This window comes from Gopherus flavomarginatus, chromosome 2 (assembly GCF_025201925.1).
Source record: "Gopherus flavomarginatus isolate rGopFla2 chromosome 2, rGopFla2.mat.asm, whole genome shotgun sequence".
NCBI lineage: Eukaryota > Metazoa > Chordata > Testudines > Testudinidae > Gopherus > Gopherus flavomarginatus.
The window spans coordinates 272,008,802-272,029,185 of NC_066618.1; the positions used below are offsets into that span (position 1 = coordinate 272,008,802).

At 42.8% G+C, this 20,384-nt stretch overlaps 1 protein-coding gene across 4 annotated transcripts in view; it reads right to left on the reverse strand.

Annotated features, from left to right (window-relative positions):
• The window catches only part of CSMD3 (CUB and Sushi multiple domains 3), a 1,198,342-nt gene that overhangs the window by 306,998 nt on the left and 870,960 nt on the right, over positions 1-20,384 (reverse strand). For all 4 annotated transcript variants that reach the window (XM_050940462.1, XM_050940461.1, XM_050940464.1 and 1 more), the window contains 2 exons: positions 11,783-11,921; positions 10,276-10,463 (listed from right to left, as the gene is read on the reverse strand). In XM_050940462.1, coding sequence (XP_050796419.1) covers positions 10,276-10,463; positions 11,783-11,921 — 327 coding nt within the window. The remainder of the gene's footprint in view (positions 1-10,275; positions 10,464-11,782; positions 11,922-20,384) is intronic.

A 20,384-nucleotide genomic window follows, 5' to 3' on the forward strand; every position in this document is an offset into this window, starting at 1 on the left:
TGTAAGTTGCACTTTCATAATAAAGAGAATGCACTACAATACTTGTATTAGATGAATTGAAAAAGACTATTTGTTTTATCATTTTTACAGTGCAAACATTTGTAATAAAAATAATATAAAGTGAGCACAGTACACTTTGTATTCTGTGTTGTAATTAAAATCAATATATTTGAAAATTTAGAAAATCATCCAAAAATCTTAAATACATTTAAATTGGTATTGTATTGTTTAAAAGTGCAATTAAAGCTGCAATTAATTGCGATTAATTTTTATTAGTTAATTGCGTGAGCTAATTGCTACTACCCGACAGCCCTAGTAAAGATGTGTTAACAGTACTGAGTTTACAACTGGTATTTTTGAGTAAAACCCATTGCATAGAGTAGCTCAGGTTTATTTCTGGAGGCTCCCAAGGCCTGTCAGTGTGTTTGTACCAGGCCCAGCAAGGTAGATGTACCACTAAGATTAATTTTCCTTATAAGTAAAAGGACTGCAGCAGAGAGGTGTATAGAGGAGTCCCACATATTCAGCACCACCACTGGGATACTTAGGATCTCCTTTACATTTGACAGGCACCCTGGCACACAAGTGAGTGTTGTCTGCTCCCAAGTAAACTCAGGAAGGAAAGACGGGACCACCTAAGCATAGACAGTATCAGGGGCGGCTCCAGGCACCAGTGCTCCAAGCGCGTGCCTGGGGTGGCAAGCCACTGGGGGCACTCTGCCGGTCGCCGCTAGGGTGGCAGGCAGGATACCTTCAGCGGTTTGCCAGCGGAGGGTCCGCTGGTCCTGCGGCTTCGGTGGACCTCCCGCAGGTGTGCCTGCAGAAGGTCCACTGAAGCCGTGGGACCAGCGGACGCTCCGTGCTTGGGGCGGCAAAATGTCTAGAGCTGCCCCTGGATAGTATCTATTCAAGCAGATTTATTTTTGGATGCTGCATTCCAGTGTTTGTAGCATCATAATTCTCTCTAGAGTTATGAACTGTGATGTCTCAGAAAGTACATGTAAGATCAATGAATGAATGGGAGTGGAGGAGAAAACTGATCATCAAGGGCAAAACATGTACAACACAAATACCTTGAAATCTGTTTCTGATGGGAAATGAACAGAGAGAAGGTACAATTTACTGACATTTCAATAAAACATAAAATCATCCCAGTGCTGAACTTCAGGTTAAATTTAAGACATTGGCCCTCATTTTCAAAGGTCCACAGTTTACCTGCAGGACCACCTCATCCTAATCATGTCCTCTCTGTTACAGCTAGACACATGATGAAGCTTCTGTGTATGAGTTAGAGGTATCTCTGAGACAGGTCCACGAATCTGGAATGCACTCCTGGTACAGAATAGGATGACCACAAAAATCTTCAGAGAAATATGCAATAAAACCATAACGTAAGTCAACTTAATTTCCCACAATAACACTATGAAAGAAAAAGTCCAGTCCTCCCTACTAAAGAAAGAAAGAAAGAAATTTTTTCATATATGGGACATGTCCGGATATGGATACTATATAACAAATTAGAGAGGAAGAGAAAATAAGGTAGCTGCAATATCAAAAGCTTCAGTTACACAACACTCAACACTGAAGGGAAGTGTCTGGGAGAGTAGTGATCAGTCACATCGTATATCTTTAGTGAGCAGCAATTACAATTATGCAATTTTCTCTTCTCCAAAGATACAGCTGTGATAGATTCCCATGTATGTTGACCAAGCACTAAAGATGTTGCCATAAAAATAAAGCTAAGATGTATCTTCTTAATAAGTATATTTAAAAATAAAACCTGAAACATGCAGCACCCTCATCTTATTCACAGAAATCTGAAATAGCTATTGAATGAATTTGGAAGGAAGATGTCTGTAAATCAGATTCTAACATATGCCCAAGGTAGTCAAACAGTGAATACACAGTAAAAAGATCTACAAGGGCTTTCACAACATATCAGAAACCTTTTCCACTTAAATATGTAGCATACCTTTCTGAGCAGGTTAAACTGTGGACACAAACTCAGAGACATCAGTCTACTTAGCTTCTACACCCTCAGGAACCATGTGTTCTATATTCTGATTCACTATCAATGCAGATGATGGGCTGACCAATAATTCCTATTGCTTCGTCTAATCAAATATTGAATCCCTTCCTGATCACACAAATTGCCTAAAGTCTGCATTAAGCACTGTGTAGATGGTGGGACAAGACTAAAGATAGCAATTATTAGATGTGGTGTGTTAACACTGACATGTCAGTTTTCATTGGATGCTTTGAGGCAGTTGAAATGCAGCTTTGAGACCAATGCATACATGGATGTTGTTGGTAGAGTCTCAGTGCTGAACTGAGAACGCTCTATATTGAATAACCCAAGGCAAAAGATACTTTCAAGACCTTTTAGGACTTTTTGCATCCAACGCATGGGAAGCAATATCAGAAGTAAGGAGAATTTTCAGGTACTCTGTTCACTTTACTGCGACATCCATGAGCAAATTTCAAAGCCAAAGCAGTCATGGTGTGCTCCACAGATTAGGATATTACAAGCAGCAAAGAATCCTGTGGCACCTTATAGACTAACAGACGTTTTGGAGCATGAGCTTTCGTGGGTGAATACCCACTTCGTCAGATGCATATAGTGGCAGGTATATATATGCAGGCAAGCTAGAGATAATGAGGTTAGTTCAATCAGGGAGGATGAGGCCCTGTTCTAGCAGTTGAGGTGTGAAAACCAAGGGAGGAGAAACTGGTTTTGCAGTTGGTAAACCATTCACAGTCTTTGTTTAATCCTGAGCTGATGGTGTCAAATTTGCGGATGAACTGAAGCTCAGCAGTTTCTCTTTGAAGTCTGGTCCTGAAGTTTTTTTGCTGCAGGATGGCCACCTTAAGGTCTGCTATAGTGTGGCCAGGGAGGCTGAAGTGTTCTCCTACAGGTTTTTGTATATTGCCATTCCTAATATCTGATTTGTGTCCGTTTATCCTTTTCCGTAGCGACTGTCCAGTTTGGCCGATGTACATAGCAGAGGGGCATAGCTGGCATATGATGGCATATATTACATTGGTGGACGTGCAGGTGAATGAACCGGTGATGGTATGGCTGATCTGGTTAGGTCCTGTGATGGTGTCGCTGGTGTAGATATGTGGGCAGAGTTGACATCGAGGTTTGTTGCATGGATTGGTTTTTGAGCTAGAGATACTATGGTGCAGTGTGCAGTTACTGGTGAGAATGTTTCAGTTGGCAGGTTGCCTGAGGAATACACTGAGGAATACACTAAGAAACTGCAACATCTACTCAGGACACTCTCTACACTAACACTGGAACAAATCAACATACCTTTAGAGCTCCGACCAGGCTTATTCTATCTACTACCCAAGATCCACAAACCTGGAAATCCTGGACGCCCATCATCTCGGGCATTGGCGCTCTCACTGAAGGACTGTCTGGATACGTGGATTCTCTGCTCAGACCCTATGCCATCAGCACTCCCAGCTATCTCCATGATACCACTGATTTCCTGAGGAAACTACAATGCATTGGTGACCTTCCAGAAAACACCATCCTAGCCACCTGGACGTAGAGGTTCTCTACACGAACATCCCACACACAGATGAAATACAGGCTGTCAGGAACAGTATCCCTGATGATGCCACAGCACAACTGGCTGCTGAGGTCTGTGCCTTTATCCTCGCACACAACTATTTCAAATTTGATGACAATATATATCTCCAGATCAGTGGCACCGCTATGGGCACCCGCATGGCCCCACAATATGCCAATATTTTTATGGCTGACCTGGAACAACGCTTCCTTGGCTCTCGTCCACTCACGCCCCTTCTCTACCTATGCTACATTGATGACATCTTCATCATCTGGACCCATGGGAAGGAGACTCTGGAAAAATTCCACTACGATTTCAACAGCTTCCACCCCACCATCAACCTCAGCCTGGACCAATCTACATAGGAGGTCCACTTCCTAGACACCACGGTGCAAATAAGTGATGGTCACATTAACACCACCCTATACCGAAAACCTACCAACCGCTATGCCTACCTTCATGCCTCCAGCTTCCACCCCGGGCATATCACACGATCCATTGTCTACAGCCAAGCACTGAGGTACAATCGCATCTGCTCTAACTCCTCAGACAGAGACCAACACCTACAAAATCTCCACCAAGCATTCTCAAAACTACAACACCCACATGAGGAAATAAGGAAACAGATCAACAGAGCCAGACGTGTACCCAGAAGCCTCCTACTGCAAGACAAACCCAAGAAAGAAACCAACAGGACTCCACTGGCCATCACATCCAGTCCCCAGCTAAAACCCCTCCAACTCATCATCAGGGATCTACAACTCATCCTGGACAACGATCCCACACTTTCACAGGCCTTAGGTTGCAGCCCAGTCCTCGCCCACAGGCAACCTGCCAACCTGCAACATATTCTCATCAGTAACTGCACACTGCACCATAATAACTCTAGCTCAAAAACTAATCCATGCAACAAACCTCGATGCCAACTCTGCCCACATATCTACACCAGCGACACCATCACAGGACCTAACCAGATCAGCCATACCATCACCGGTTCATTCACCTGCACGTCCACCAATGTAAAATATGCCATCATATGCCAGCTATGCCCCTCTGCTATGTACATTGGCCAAACTGGACAGTCGCTACAGAAAAGGATAAACGGACACAAATCAGATATTAGGAATGGCAATATACAAAAACCTGTAGGAGAACACTTCAGCCTCCCTGACCACACTATAGCAGACCTTAAGGTGGCCATCCTGCAGCAAAAAAACTTCAGGACCAGACTTCAAAGAGAAACTGCTGAGCTTCAGTTCATCCGCAAATTTGACACCATCAGCTCAGGATTAAACAAAGACTGTGAATGGCTTGCCAACTACAAAACCAGTTTCTCCTCCCTTGGTTTTCACACCTCAACTGCTAGAACAGAGCCTCATCCTCCCTGATTGAAATAACCTCATTATCTCTAGCTTGCCTGCATATATATACCTGCCCCTGGAAATTTCCACTACATGCATCTGACGAAGTGGGTATTCACCCAAGAAAGTTCATGCTCCAAAACGTCTGTTAGTCTATAAGGTGCCACAGGATTCTTTGCTGCTTTTACAGACCCAGACTAACACAGCTATCCCTCTGATACTTGACAGGATATTACAGTCAGTCTCTCCCTTATGAACAAACTGCAACTGTTCTCTTAGCACTTTTCAAATCCACCAGGCTGCTTCTCCATTCTGAAAGAGAAAGGAAGGAATGTGGGAGAACACAAAACAAACAAAAATACAGGAAACTGCAGGTGCAAGGGTTTTGAGGGAGAACGAAATCTCCCTGGTGCCAATGGAGTCATGACACTTAAATTCTTGATGCAGCACTAATACACATGGCACTTACCATGGATGAAAGCCAGTTCACAAACCAAATGTGGTCACAAAGGAATGGTACTAAGGCACTCAGGTTCTGAAGTCTTTTCTTCACTGAAACATGTTGCCCCAATCCATATTTCCATCCACACATAGAAATGTCCATCTTAAATAAGTATTGCTTTAAATGCAAGATAGTTGGCCCCTTGAGGGCATGAGGGATGAAGCTTAAATGCTACTACACTTGACCTAGTAATCCAGTGGAGATGCATTTACAGGTAGCAGCTCAAATTAAACATAACTCATCTGCTGTTAATCCAATCTGTGCTGCTAATTCAATCACTCTGTATAGTTTGAGCATTGTTTCACAGCAAGGCTGCTCTCACTAAAACTCTCTGAGGAACCACACCTGAGTTACTCTACTCAAATAATTCCACTCGAGCTAGTCTAGTCTAACTCGAGTGCAGTGACTTGAGTGGAGTACTTCAAACTAACTGTTGCAATGAAGACAAGCCTAATATAGAGCAGGCCCAGATTAACAACCCCGACCCCTGAAGCCACTTCTCTATACTTTGAGCTATACCAGTTGCTCAGCTGGCCTCACATTAGAAGCACAAACCCAAGAGTGACAATCTATCATAATTGCCTATGTGGAGAAAGAACAAGGAAAGAAGTATTGAACTGGGGGAAGGGTTCTGGTTGAAAAGCATCCAACCAGTAAGTCTGCAAAAGCATTTGGCGATAGAGACATTTTGCTTTTAATTCACTTAGCTCGTTAAGTTGGGTATTAGTTTTTGTTTCACCTTTTATTTGTAACCAATTCTGATTTTTATGCCTCATTACTTGTAATAATTTAAAATCTATTTTTCTGCAATTAATAAACTTGTTTTAATGTTTTATCTAAGCCAGTGTGTTTGGACTGAAGTGTTTGGGAAACTCCATTTGGGACAACAGTGCTTGTGTAACTAATTTTCCATAAATGAAATGACCTAATTGATATGAGCTTGTATTGTCCAGGATGGTACTGGGCAGTACAAGATGCACATTTCTGAGGGAAAGTCTGGGAATTTGCTGGTGTCACTCTGCTGTATAATTCAAGGGTGGCAATCTGGCTGGCTGAGGCGGTTTTGTACCATCCCCCAGCTGCTTCCCGCAGCCCCCATTGGCCTGGAACGGTGAACCGCGGCCACTGGAAGCTGCAATCGGCCGAACCTGAGGATGCTGCAGGTAAACAAACCATTCCAGCCCATTAGCGGATTTCCCTGACAGGCCATGTGCCAAAGGTTGCCAGTCCCTGATTTAGAGGTTTTGAAATTAAGACAATGGATTTGAATTTAGGAGTTCTCAATTCAATTTCCTGCTCCTCTGCAGACTTTCTGCATGATGCTGCTGGACAAGTCATTTAATATTTCTGTGCCTCTGACTCCTATTTGTAAGACAGGATTAACAATATTTCCTTTCTCCCATCCTTTTTCTGTCTTTTCTATTTAGATTGTAAACACTTTGAGGTGAGAACTGCATCGTTCTAAGTGCCTGCACAATGGGGCCTCGATATCACCTATGTAAATAAAAAAATAATATTATAGTTGTTTATTATAATGAAATTGACAATAATGGTAGGCTCAGAATTTAATCTGCATTTATCTTCTATTCGTTTTCAAAGTCCACATAATTTTATGGGCCTAATTCTTTCATCAGAACAACAGACACAGCTCCCAACAGTGAGCACAAGGAATGGTAACCACACTTGCATAGTTTTAAACTCCCTTTGTTCTGTATCCACTGGGGACTCAAAAGAGACTTTTTATCCCTTAAAACCCATATATCTCAGGAGATTTGCTTGAGGGTCTGTGCTTCTGCACTGCCTCAGCGACCCCTGCCTCTACAAGTGATACCTTAGTGCTCCTGTACGACTCTGTCGTTATTCAGTTCCCTGCTCAGGAGCAAGAGAGGGTGTTCTCTGAGAGGTGAGGTGTGATGGTTTGGAGACTTGTCTACATACAGCCTATGAATTCTGTTTGATATTATTAACTCTACATATAGCTTCAATCCCATTGTGAAAGTAAATCAGCCATGAGATGAAAAAAAAACCAGTCACATATCACACACATTATCCGGAAGAAGCTACAACATAAACAAACAAACACAAATAAGTCATTAATACTTAAGAACTGGGCTCTGGCAGGACAATGAGCATGCTAAGGAGGATACCTGCAATTGTTAATTAGGGAGAGGATGTCTAAGTTGTTCTTTAGGGATGGGGACTGGAGGAATGGAAAATTCGCAGAAGGAGAACAAAGAAACCAGGCATTAGGACTGGTATTTAAAAAACTCAGATGCTGAGAGATTCAGGAGACAAAGAATCATGCATCCTGAGCAAGAGGGAACCTTTTGACTGTTAGACCAGACAAAGTTGAAGGAAGCTGGCTGCAGAGGTCAAAGAGAACACTCCATGTTCCACAGGTGAAGCCATGAGCTGAAGGAATGAGCTCCATGAGCACTGACTTGGAACCCTGAAAGAACACTGACCCAAATCCCAATGAACCCTCAAGTCTGGTGAGGAAACTCTGGCAGGGAATAGCATACAGATATTTACTGGGTTCTTTTTATTATGTTTTTGTTTTTTTGGATCTGTATGTCTCTTGTGCTGTCTAAAGTGTAGACTAAGGGGTAGAAATTCTTCTGCAAAGTTTGCACATTATTTACTTCAACCCTCACATGGCCCTGAAGGGGTAAACGGTAAACTGGAGTACCCATAACGGTGGAGTTCTGGGAAGGGTGCGATTAAGCTACTTGGAGTTTTGAGAGGATCAGCACCAGTGTTCCCTCTAATTTTTTACATCCACATGCTGAATGAATTTGTTAGGTGCACCAATATGAAGGTGATGTGTGACACATCACCTTCATATTGGTGCACCTAACAAAATTCATGTGGTGGGGCTGGGGATGAGAGGTTCAGAGTGTGGGAGGGGACTCAAGACTGAGGCAGAAGGTTGGGGTGCAGGGCGGTGGTCTCTGGGGTGGGGCAGGGGATGAAGGGATTGGGGTACAGGCTGTCCCAGGATGCAGTGGGGAGAGAGGACTCCCCCCATCCCTCTCTTGTCACAGCAGCTCGGGAGTGGGTGAGAGGTGCCTCCCCCCAAACTGCAGCAGCTCTGATGGGACTGAGCTGTGCCAAGGGTGGGGCTCCTTTCCCTGGCAGCTCCCGCGGCCCTGGGCTGGACTGAGGGAGGGGCTCCTCTCTGCCAGCTGTGGCAAGTCCAGGGCAGTGGGGAGGTGTGCCTCTCCCTGGCAGCTCCAGTGGGCCTGGGCCAGGCTGAGGGAGGTCCTCCTCTTCCCGCTGCAGCAGGTCCGCGCTGAGGCCGGCGGGGAGGGGCGCCTCTCCCCACCACAGCAGGTCCGTCGTTTGGCTGGCAGGGAGGGGCACCTCTCCCTGCCAAGGGTGGTACATGTTGTGGGAGAGTCATCTCTCCCCACTGCAGTCTTGAGCCCCTGCAGGGGGCTTAATAGGCAGCTGGCCAGTGATGTAGCAACATAGCTTAGAGGAAACTTAGATCAGCACTAATCTTGGGACCTGGGTAGCTAGATCGTAGAGTCCCACTTCCAAAAAAGGTACCAAATAGTAGTCTTTGCCCAGGGAGTATGCTTGGAGTCCAAAACAAAAGAGAGTGCCTGTAGTCTATCCAGACGAAAGGGAAGCTAAAAACACATGGATTTACTGTTGGGATCCAAAGACAGCAGCCTGATGAATGTCCAAGCATGGGGATTTGAAGAGAACTTTGACATGGGGAAATTAATGAAAATTATTGCTTTTGGATTTACCATGAATTTATTGTGGAAACTACTCCCTAGCTGAGGGGGAGATGATTCCATAGAGAACAGTCCTCCAGTAGGCCGAACCAGTTTCATGGAACCAAATCCTTGTAGAGGAGGGCTTCTATGGGGTTTGACAATGTGACGTACATTTCAGAGAATCAAAGAAGAACAGGGTTGGAAGAGACCTAAGGAAGTCATCTACTCGAACCCCCTGCTCACAGCAGGGCCAACCCAATTAACTGGAACAACTGGAACCCTCTCTTTTTTACACTCCAGTTATCTGAAGAAGTGGTCCAATGAGCTTAAAATACATTGGCGGCGTGATTCATAGCCATTGGGACTCACTGTTCTCTACTGCTCTGTGTAAGTACATATTCAGGAACTTTTTACAGAGATCATTATTTCGCCTAACAAGGCAGTGACAATCCTTTGAAACTGATACTGCCTATGATAAATATGCAAGGATCTACTTTATAGTCTATGGTGTTAAGACTGAATTCAGACAGATCTAATACAGACCATCATGTAAAAGTCTATTTCAAGACTTCTTTGTTGTTCTTAGATCATTGACCTAACAGACTTAGCATTTTTAAAGCTTTCAACATCTATTGCATCTCATCAGTATATCTCACAGGGCTCTGATGTGCTAATATGCCTGAGGTTCTTATTACATTTATGCTGGAAAATAAAACTATCATGTATTTGGCACTGTCAAATTAAATATTGTTACTGTAACATTTTGGTTTTTATTTTGTAAACTAATGTCTTAAAATGTGGTTTAAAAATAGCATACTGAACATTTACATTTACAATGAAATCCAGCTGCAGACAGATTACTCCTTACAGTGTCTGTGTATATATAATCATTCCCAAAATGAGAGAAATATATAGTTTGTACAAACCCATTTTACACTTATACCTCAAATTGTACATTTTAGTGTAATTCTGTATATTCATAAGATAAAACATTTTGTATCAAATTTTGTTCATGTTTGTGATACACAGAATATAAAACGAATGAACAGCAAAAACACAACCAACCAACCAAAAAAAAAAAAAAGAGCACCTGTTGCATTTACCTTTATACTCCAAATGGAAACCAGTAAAGCTAACAGATCCATCACTCCGAAAAGCCAAGTGCATGTTGTTTGAGCTGCTTTCTATTCTCTCTGGCAACTTGCTATCTTGAAAACTCCCAATTAGTGGACTATTGCCATCTGGCCCATCGTAGATATAGAGGAAGTCATAATTTGGTTCTATACTGAAACTATAAAATGTTAAAAAGAAAAGAAATGTTAGGTACAATATGCTTTGCATGATATCTTAACTCTAATCAGCTCAACTGAGTGCTTACCAACACTGTTTCTAAGTAGCAGCAAAAAACTCACAATAGTAATAATACCGGGGGTTAGTGGCAGTCTGGCTACAATCAGCATGGCTGGATTGGTCTGACACTCAACCTTCTCTTCCTCTTTCTACTGTTTGGGTGTGTTTTGAAGTGGGGAAGTTCTATGGCCTGTGTTACACAGAAGGTGGGACTAGGTGGTAACAATGGCCCTTCTGGGCTTGGAATCAACGAAACTATAAAATCAAATGATTCACTAAGATTTCTGAACATAAAGTACAGTAAGAAGCTTACCCATGACATAGTAAAAGGTCTAACTGATATCTTAAAAGTATCTATTTAATGTGCATATTTTGCTATTGAGTAATAAGTAATTGGTGAGCAATAGTTCAGACGAAAGCAAACATTAAAAAAATCACTAGGCACTAAATTTTATAATATACCAAAATCAGGGAAAGATTTGTCTCTTATGTTTGTAAAATTCCTAGTAAAATGGGGCCTCAAACCCAGCTGGGGTCTTTGGGAATTACAATAATAACAACAACAACAACAAACATCAACTTCAAATAAATACTTTTCCACAAAAAGCGTCTGGTTTTGTTTTATGGTTAAAATAAGATGCAGACAGCAACATTCTCTTTGTGAATTCTCTGAAACAGTATTAAGTACTGCATTATGATAGAGGGGTTTAACAAACAGCATTTAATATCCAGGAAAATATTATTCATATGAACCACATTTTTATGCAACAATGTGGGCTTAATAAAACTGGATCCAAATACTACTTTTAATGTTTTGTTTTAATCTTATGTGCACATCTCCTATGAGATGCTGAACTGACAGACTTCTGGTAAAAAAAAAAGTCCTTCCTTTCAGATAGGGGAGAGCCCTGCAAATTAGCTTACTCTGTCTTCCCGACCTTGTCATGGAAAAAATCTCTCTGTAGGCCTGATCCTATAAGAGGCTGACCATCTTCCACTTTCCGTTTGGTTAGTGGCAGTTAAGGGCCCTCTGCATGTCATAGGCATGTTCAGCACCTTGCAGGATTGAGCCCTGTTGTTTTCAAGTCTCTATGCTTATTCAATCCTTGGTGTCTCTGCGGAGACTACTGACAAAGGTAACAATTATTGATAATGTGCACTAGGTCTTATCAGCTCTTACCCTATTGAGCTCTGAGCAGCCACCAATGGTAATGATGTAAACATGATTTTAAAAAAAGATATGGCCAAATAACAGCTTACCTGATAAATGCTAATGATATAACATAGTCGTTATTAACAGTGATACTCCAGTCACAGTCTCTACTATGCGGATATGGATGAGGAAAGTTTGGTGAAAGAATAAAACCTGATGAGCCTGTCAAGTTTCCTCCACAGGGTGCTGTAAATGGGAGGGGGAAAACGGTAAGTACCAGCGATCTGTTCACAGACATATAAAAGGAGAGAGTCTTCCAAGAGTTAAGTGAGAAACACTGTGTATTTAATGCAAGAGTTCACAAAGGAAACTTTAATAGGAGCAAAAATTAAAGTCACATTTCTGTTAAGTCAATCTTCTGATTATCTCAAAGTCTTATTTGTCACTGAACTTTATATCCTTTTAAGTTTGTTCCCATGGCACAAACATCAGAGCTTTTCTGAAACTGCTCTAAATTTGAAGAGCATTCTGGATAATGACATGCAAACAAGCACAATAGGCATGCCTCTTCAGGATTTCTATTACCACATACCATCAAAGGGCAGGTGGTGATTTTTTTTTTTTTTAAGTTGAAATACGGTTTACTGAGGTTGCAAATGCAATCGCATGTATGTGAGTTTCCATCTGGTAGGGTTCATCAGCAGTCCAGTTTGATGGGACTGAGAGCTATACAAACTACACATAAAATAATTATGCTATTAATTGTGGCTTACAGGCATAGAAAGAAAATATTAGTACATCCTACAAGCACACTCAAAGTAGAACAAAGTTCTCTTCGTACTCTCAGGGCACCAAGTGTGTATATGGGGTGTGGGGAAGTGTGCACATGTGTGCGCGCGTGCACATGCATGCTTTGCAAGCCAGAATCAGTGATGCTTTTACATTATGCGGATAATAGTTGTTACTATGCATAATGCATACAGATGACTGGTTATTCAAATATGCACGACATTATAATAAGGAAGGTTACCAATCTGTGTGCACTCATTATGCCAAGTCACATTGTGTTGTATAATAAAAGTGAATCTTTATACAAAAGGATGGCACATTAGGAAGTCTGATAGATTAACTTTGCTATTTAATCATGAAAAACCATGAATAAAGCAAAGTGGGCAGAGAGGCTATTATGTGCCAGCTAACACTCTTTAGAAACCAGTACTCACACCAGAACTAATTCATTTAGCACATTCATCATAATACTCATCTACAAATTAATCTATAATCTAACTATTGTATGCCAAATGTAAAATTATTTAAAATGTAACCAACAGCATGCAGGGAAGTTTGGGTTTTATTTTTAAAGGACAGTTATGTAAATGCTGTAGCCATTAAGAGAACATTACTGACAGTTACAATAATGAGGCTATGGACAAGAGGAAGCTAATTCTGAGAACACTTAAGACTTTTTTCTTGACCCTCAGACTAATTGGATCCACCAATCCCTCCTGGATCACATACTCTGGTCTACTGTTGGAGCTGATACCCTGTAGCCTCTGACTGCACACTGGCCACAAATGAAAATAATGATTTCTATTTATTACTTCCCCTGTTATTATTTTGGCGATGGGAGGAAGTACTATCCTTATACTTATCACCCCCATCTACCAGGACCACCAGATGCTTTGAGGAAGGTGAAACACTGACTGGACAACTTGCCTATATTCCTCAGAAAGAAAAAATTCCTTCCTGACCCCAACAGCTCTGACAGCCACCCCACTTACAGGGCAATGTGTGTGTAGGTGAGGGGAGCATCTCTCAGCATCCAGGGATGCTTAAATGCAGAGGGGATGGGGAATTCACTGGAAGCCCCAGCCCTAGATCCCACCCATTCACAATGTCCATGTGCATTCTGTGTGGAAAGGAAGAAAAGGAGGATGGACCCTGATGAAGGAGCCTCTACCCACAATCCCCAAGTAGACAGTAAGAGCATGGATTTGAATGATGCAAGATTGGGGGTCCTAGTGCACAGCAACTATATTGTGGTCACACTTATTTCATTCATTAAGGAATTAACTAATATATATGATCATGCAATTAACAACTGTGAGAAAGTTCTCATTTCTCGAGGTGATTACTTTCTCTTCATCACTGCTGCTACCTTTATTTATTATTAATTATTATTTATTAATAATCATATCTTAAAAAGCAAAGTAAATAGGAAACTCGTCCTTGGAAGTTTAGCTTAGGCTTCACAAGTTGTGTTTGAATTTCAGTGCAGATAGTCATTCACTTTACATTTTCTACAAAGCCACTGTTATCCAGTGTATCAGCTGACTAGCAAACGGTAGATATAAAACTGATTGGTATCATGGTGCAATCAGACACAAACACAAACTAATTCATGGAATGAAAGTCACTTACATGAGAAATGAACCACAAGCCAATCATGAATTCAAGTAATAAAACTGTAATTGTATACTGGACAAGAGCAATCTGACATTTTATACCGGAATCAAAATATTATTTATCCATTTTTATATATTTTCTTCCTTTAGGGGGAAAAAAAGACACGGGATAGAGAAATAATCTAAGAATCCATTATCAAAGGAACAATACTTGGAATTTTTTTTAAATCATATATTGACTCAGTAGATGGTAATGGAGTTTTAAATCACTATTTTGTCTTAAAGCAATGATAGGCAAACAAGAACTACCAGGGTGTCTGAACCATATAATTATTGGAATTCAGTGGTAATAGTAACTGCATGTAACAACCATTTAGCCATATGGATCAAATATATTTCAAAGTCATTAGCACAGATGTGTTTGCTTTCCTTTATAGTTGTCAGTGATACTTCAGTTATTAGGATTAGACTGGAAGTAGTTTCTCTGAGGTTTCCAAAGGCAGGATGGTATTATGCACATCTTTGAATGCCATTGGGCTGTCGGTAAAGAATTTAACAGCTTGTGGAAGTGCGAATTAGTGCTGATAATAATTTAATTGACTTGCCTTTGCAATAACAAGCTTAATAGATACTGCTCTGTCTTTGCAAGATGGAGGATTACATTGCTGCAAGTCAGAAGTTTGATTTCCCTGATTTTCATGCAGTGCTGATTTGGAAGTAAGAATGAAAAACAAACAAACAAAACCCACATGATTTCTTAATGTTGCCTTTAACAGAATTCACCATAAAGCTCCGTCATGCTATACCAATAAGAATATATGCCAAAATTCTTAAATTACATGGATACATGCAATATGAAAGTTGTTCAGTGTAGCTGGAGTTCTTCAGGATGACCTCTGTACATTCATACTCTTGTGATACACTAATGGTCCCAAATTGCACCATCCACACATCCCAAGAGTGGGAATGTGAAGAAGTGAACTGAAGAAGAAATGAAGTTTCCTCACCTATAACCAGACTTATTTGAGATGACCTCTACACATTAACATTCTTGAAATTCCCTGATGGGAAACTTGAAACAATCAGCACATCTCAAGAGTAGGAATGCGAAGAGGCCAGTAAAAGAAGTCTTGTTTCTCTCCACTGTAAGTTAACACAAACCATCAGCTCTGAATCCACGTGTGTTCTAAGCTCTGTTCCCTTTACTGGTCTGCAGCCCTGTGGTTGCCTGGTTTGTCATCTCAATTTACTGTAGGTTATTTGTTAGGTTCTACCTAAGGAGATTCTGCTTTAATGGCTAAACCAAGGTATCTGTAATTAGGTTCTGCATAAATACATCTGCCTCTGGAAACTGTGTCAGGTGGAATTCCCCGAATTTAGCCATTGTCTCCAAGTCATTGTGGTGGAGGGGTGTAACATCTGAAGTAGGGGTTCACTCACTGGAGCTATGCCATCAGCTATGAAGGCTTGTCCAAAATATCACCTTGGGCATTATGTGAGGTGGACAGGTCCAACAAGAACCCTGAAAATGATGGCTAACACAGGCAGCAAAGATGCAGGGCACCTAGCTATTGAAGGTGAAGGAAGTCTCTGAGAAAGACTCAATGGCTCGGGTCACGTAGTGTGAAGCCAGTAATGGGCAGATTAGGAAAAGGGTTGCAGTACTGTGCCTCCATCTCACTTCAGAGGGACAATGTATTTTTTGAGACAATCATTCACTCTTGCTTTTGTTCAGGGGTCGGCAACCTTCAGCACGCGGCCCATCAGAGTAATCTGCTGGCGGGCCACGAGACATTTTGTTTATGTTGACCATCTGCAGGCATGGCCCCCTGCAGCTCCCAGTGGCCACAGTTCACCATTCCTGTCCAATGGGAGCTGTGGGAAACAGCGACCAGCATGTCCCTGTGGCCTGCGCCACTTTCCACAGCTCCCACTGGATGGCAATGGTGAAACGTGGCCACTGGGAGTTGCAGGGGGGCATGCCTATGGATGGTCAACATAAACAAAATGTCATGTGGCCCACCAGTGGATTACCCTTGGGCTATGTGCCAAAGGTTACTGACTCCTTCTTTTGACCATGAATAACTTAGCATTCAGCACCAGGGTTAAACCCCTGCCCTACTCTCAGCTGTAGATGCCTTGCCGGTACCATCTTCCTTCAATGTAAATGTGATGGGTTTCTGCTGAAGCCCCCCTAGGGATGCACGTCCTCTGATGTCAGCAGGCACATCTGCAGTATATGGTGACAATGTATCCAATCATATCTGGGATCTCCACCAGTCCATCAAAATTGAAACCTGGAATGTTGCAACTTTTCACAGGCATGGTCATCAGGTCACTGTCTCACACGAAATGGACCGTCTTGGCATATCAATTGCAGGCCCAACTGAAGAAAGGCTGATAGATCATAGACATCACAAGGTGGACAATTCTTTACTTCTGTATTCTGGTGGCTCCAGGGGGTAGCACTAATACTGCAGGGTGAGGCCAAGTCCTCCTTGATAACCTGCATACCCATGTCTTCTTGGTTAGTTATTGCATGTCTTAAACTCCGGCACGATTACCTTGCTGTCATAGTAGTCTCTGCTCCTACAGAGTAAAAGATAATTTCTGTGATAAACTGGAATCTCCAGTGCGCACAGTCCCTCCACATGATAATCTCGTGATCACAGGTAACCTAAATGCAGTTACCAGCTCCTTGTGAACTAGGTTTGAACAGGTCATTGGTCATTATGGTACAAGTACATTCAGTGATAACTCTTGCCACTTGCTCACATTCTGTGCCTCCCAGAATCTTTCAATTCTTGTATCATGGTTCAAGTGGTGATGCGTACACCAGATGTCATGGATCTCGCACGATGGTGTCACTCAAGGAATTGGACCACATCATCACACATGACAGACATCTCTTCATCTCCTGTAGAGTATATTGTGGTGTGGAATGTGCGGTGAACACAGATCACCACCTAGTGATTGCCCGTATGGTGTTGAAGCTCCAAAGAGCAGGTAAGCCCTCTGCAATGATGAAGAAGTTTGACACTGACACATTCCACATGCCAGGTTTAGCCAACAGGATTTGTATCACTGTCAGCAATAGATTCTTGGCTCTAGCCAACCTGCTGGATGACATAGAGGTTGCCTGGTTGCTGTTCTTTTCTATCCTCCCCCAATCCGTGAAGCATACTATTGGCTATAGGTGCCCGGTACGCCAACCATGGTAATTGGAAGTGGCCTTCCAGATAATTAAATTGAAGGCCATAGCTCACCAGCATGGCAATAAGCACACTCGTAATCAGCTGAAGTGAAAATTTAACACCCTGGCACTCTGCAATTGTGAGGCATATTATAACTAAGAGGTGGATGATGTTGAATTTGGCTTAGCCAGAGGCAATTTAAAACCAGCATTCTGCATGACCCACAACCTCAGCAATCAAGAGCATCCTGAATGACAACCAAGGCTATCCAGGAAAAATGGATGGTGACATCCTCTCACGCTGGGTGGAATATTATCACAGTGCCCTGAACAACTCTCCAGCTGTTGCTTGCTCAGAGCTGGATGATCTGGCAACCACTGTGGTTCAAGACCCAGACCCTTGTACTAATGCACCAACATTGTATGAAGTGAAGCATGTCATCTCTAAACTGAAAAACAGATGCGCAGCTGGCACTGATGGCATCTCCCCAGAACTGCTAAAATGTGCTGTTGACTCTATAGTGGAATCACTTCTGGCCATCTTTCGTCTGGTGAGGAGATCTGGAACCTTGCCAACCGCCTGGAAGGATGGCATTGTGATCTTACTTTATAAGGGCAAGGCACTGCACAGTGAATGTAAGAGCTACAGACCGATCACCTTGCTGTCCATTCCAGGGAAGGTGTTTACGCATGTTCTGTTGGCACACTTGGAGCTGGCATGCTTAGAGCCTCTGCTACATTGGAAGTGTCGCTCCCAACAGTCAGGTTTTCTGAGAAGCAGGTCCACATTAGATACCATTTTGGCTCTCCACTTGTTGTCGGAGATGCATCGCGAATTCAGGAAGCCCCTGCACAGAGCATATATTGATCTTAAGGCTGCATTTGATTCAGTTGACCGTGTCACTCTATGGAAGGCCTTAAAGGGCATAGGTGTCCTACCACTTTGCTAGACTTGATTAGAGAGCTGCATAATGGAACCATTAGTGTCAGGCAGGCTGCATCTTGGCCCCTGCATTCTTCTGCTGGGCAATGGATTTCATAATGTAGCATTCCGTAAGGTCCATAGGCATTAAGTTTGGTTATCTCTTGCTCTCAGACTTTGAATACGCTGATGACGTTGTTCTTCTAGTACACACCTCCAACAGGTTTTGTGAGGCACTCCTGCAAATGGAGGAGGAGGAGTTGGCTAAGATTGGTCTTCATGTTTCATGGTCAAAGACAAAGCTGCAAAACCTAGGACCAGGTCCACCTTCAACTCCAATCTCTTTGAGTAATGAAACTGTCAAAAAGGTGTCCACATTTGCTATTTGGGTTCTATGCTCATCAGTTCCTCCAGATCTCACACGGAGGTTCTCCATCAGATTGCCATCACAGCATCTGCCATGGGTAATTGACAATGAATATGGAACCAACATCATCTCAGAATGACAACCAAGTTTAGGAACTATTTGAGCTGTATCCTTCCAGTACTGTTGTACGGCTGTGAAACATGGACACTACACCGCTCAGACTGGACAAAGCTATAGGCTTTCCACACAAACTGCCAACATATTAAATTGGGCAGAAAGTGGTATGACTTCCTCTGTAATGAAGATGTTTATGGTCACTCTGGTCTACAGTCTACTGGGGTCATTGTCTGCAGATGGTGCCTTACACTTTTTGGACATGTTGTGAGAATGCCACAAGACATTCCAGTGAACACTATCCTCCGGGTGGCTTGTAACATTCAGGATAAAATTCCACTAACCGAAAGGTGGAAGTGACCCAGAGGCAGACCCCCCTATTGTATGGGTTCATTGAGTCCATTTTGATGTTGGACTTTTGGGCCATCAAGCCCTTGCAGCTTGGTGCAGGAATGGACCAAATGGTGAATGATAGCTACAGCCAACTGTTCGGCTAAGCATTGAAGAAGAAGAAGACATTGCTGGTATATATTTTAAATCTAGGGTTTCAAAATGACATCCATTCATAAGTGACTTTCTCATAGCCATAGCGACTTTTGGTCCTACTAGTGAAGGCAGGGGGCTGGACTCGATGACCTATCAAGGTCCCTTCCAGTTCTATGTGTCTGTTACAGCTATCCCCCTATTCCATTTTGTTTCTTACAGCTGTCCCCATACTCCATTTTGTTTTTGTTCTCCTCCTGTGGCAGCCCTGCCATGGCTGTTAAGTGGTTTACCAGGGCCGCTGCCCTTCTCAAAGGGAGGGCCACTTGTGCTGCATGCTAAATGGGACCACTGCCCTGTTTAAAGGGTTAGTCCTGTTATCACCTCGTTGAACCTAGGCTCGGTGTAGGGCAGGCAATGTCCAGAGCTGCAAGACCTATTGTGTTTTTAAGATCCTGGGCATGAGTCATAGGCCTCATGTGCTTTTGAGTCACCTATTGCACAGGACTCTGCCCAGACATGTTTCTGTGCTCACCTGCAGTTTTTCCCTGTGCCTCCTCCCCTGTGACAGAGGGAGCCTATCAGGATTACTGGCGGGAAACTGCCTGAGTTTGCCTTTAAAAACAGACATTTTTGAAACAAACATCAGAAAGGTTCCTGCATTGCTGCCTGGTCTGATCAGCCAGGGGTTTTGGGGGGTCCTTTCTCCGCTCTCGTTTTATTTTTGAGCATACCCCCGTTTTTTTAACCCCCCCCCGCCACGAAGAACGAATTGCTACCTAAGAGATCTCCTGATTATTGAGACTGTACCGAGCCCTCTTTGCTTCTTCTGATGTTGCTGCTGCTTCTGCGTTTGCTGCTGCCTTGGGGACTGGTAAGAATCCCTCTGTGAAACTTTCCCTACTTTTATTTTATTATTTTGGCTGCTGGCTCTGTTTCCCCAGCACACAGACTCAAGCTAAACCTTGGTCTGTGTCTTAAAACCTCTCTTAAACTCCGCGGCGCTTTGCCGCTAAAAATAAGTTTGCGCCGCTGCTAAGTTCTGCTCCTGTGGGCTTTGCCTCGGGGCTCCCTGCTTTCAGCTGTATCCATTGCTGCAGCCACCATCCCTTGGCATCCTTGGGAGCTGGATCCTGGGCACATACCACTCTGCCCTCTGTGACTTCCTCATAGCATAAGGTGCACCATAGGTTTTGTTTTTTTAGTTTAATAAGTCATAGTTTGT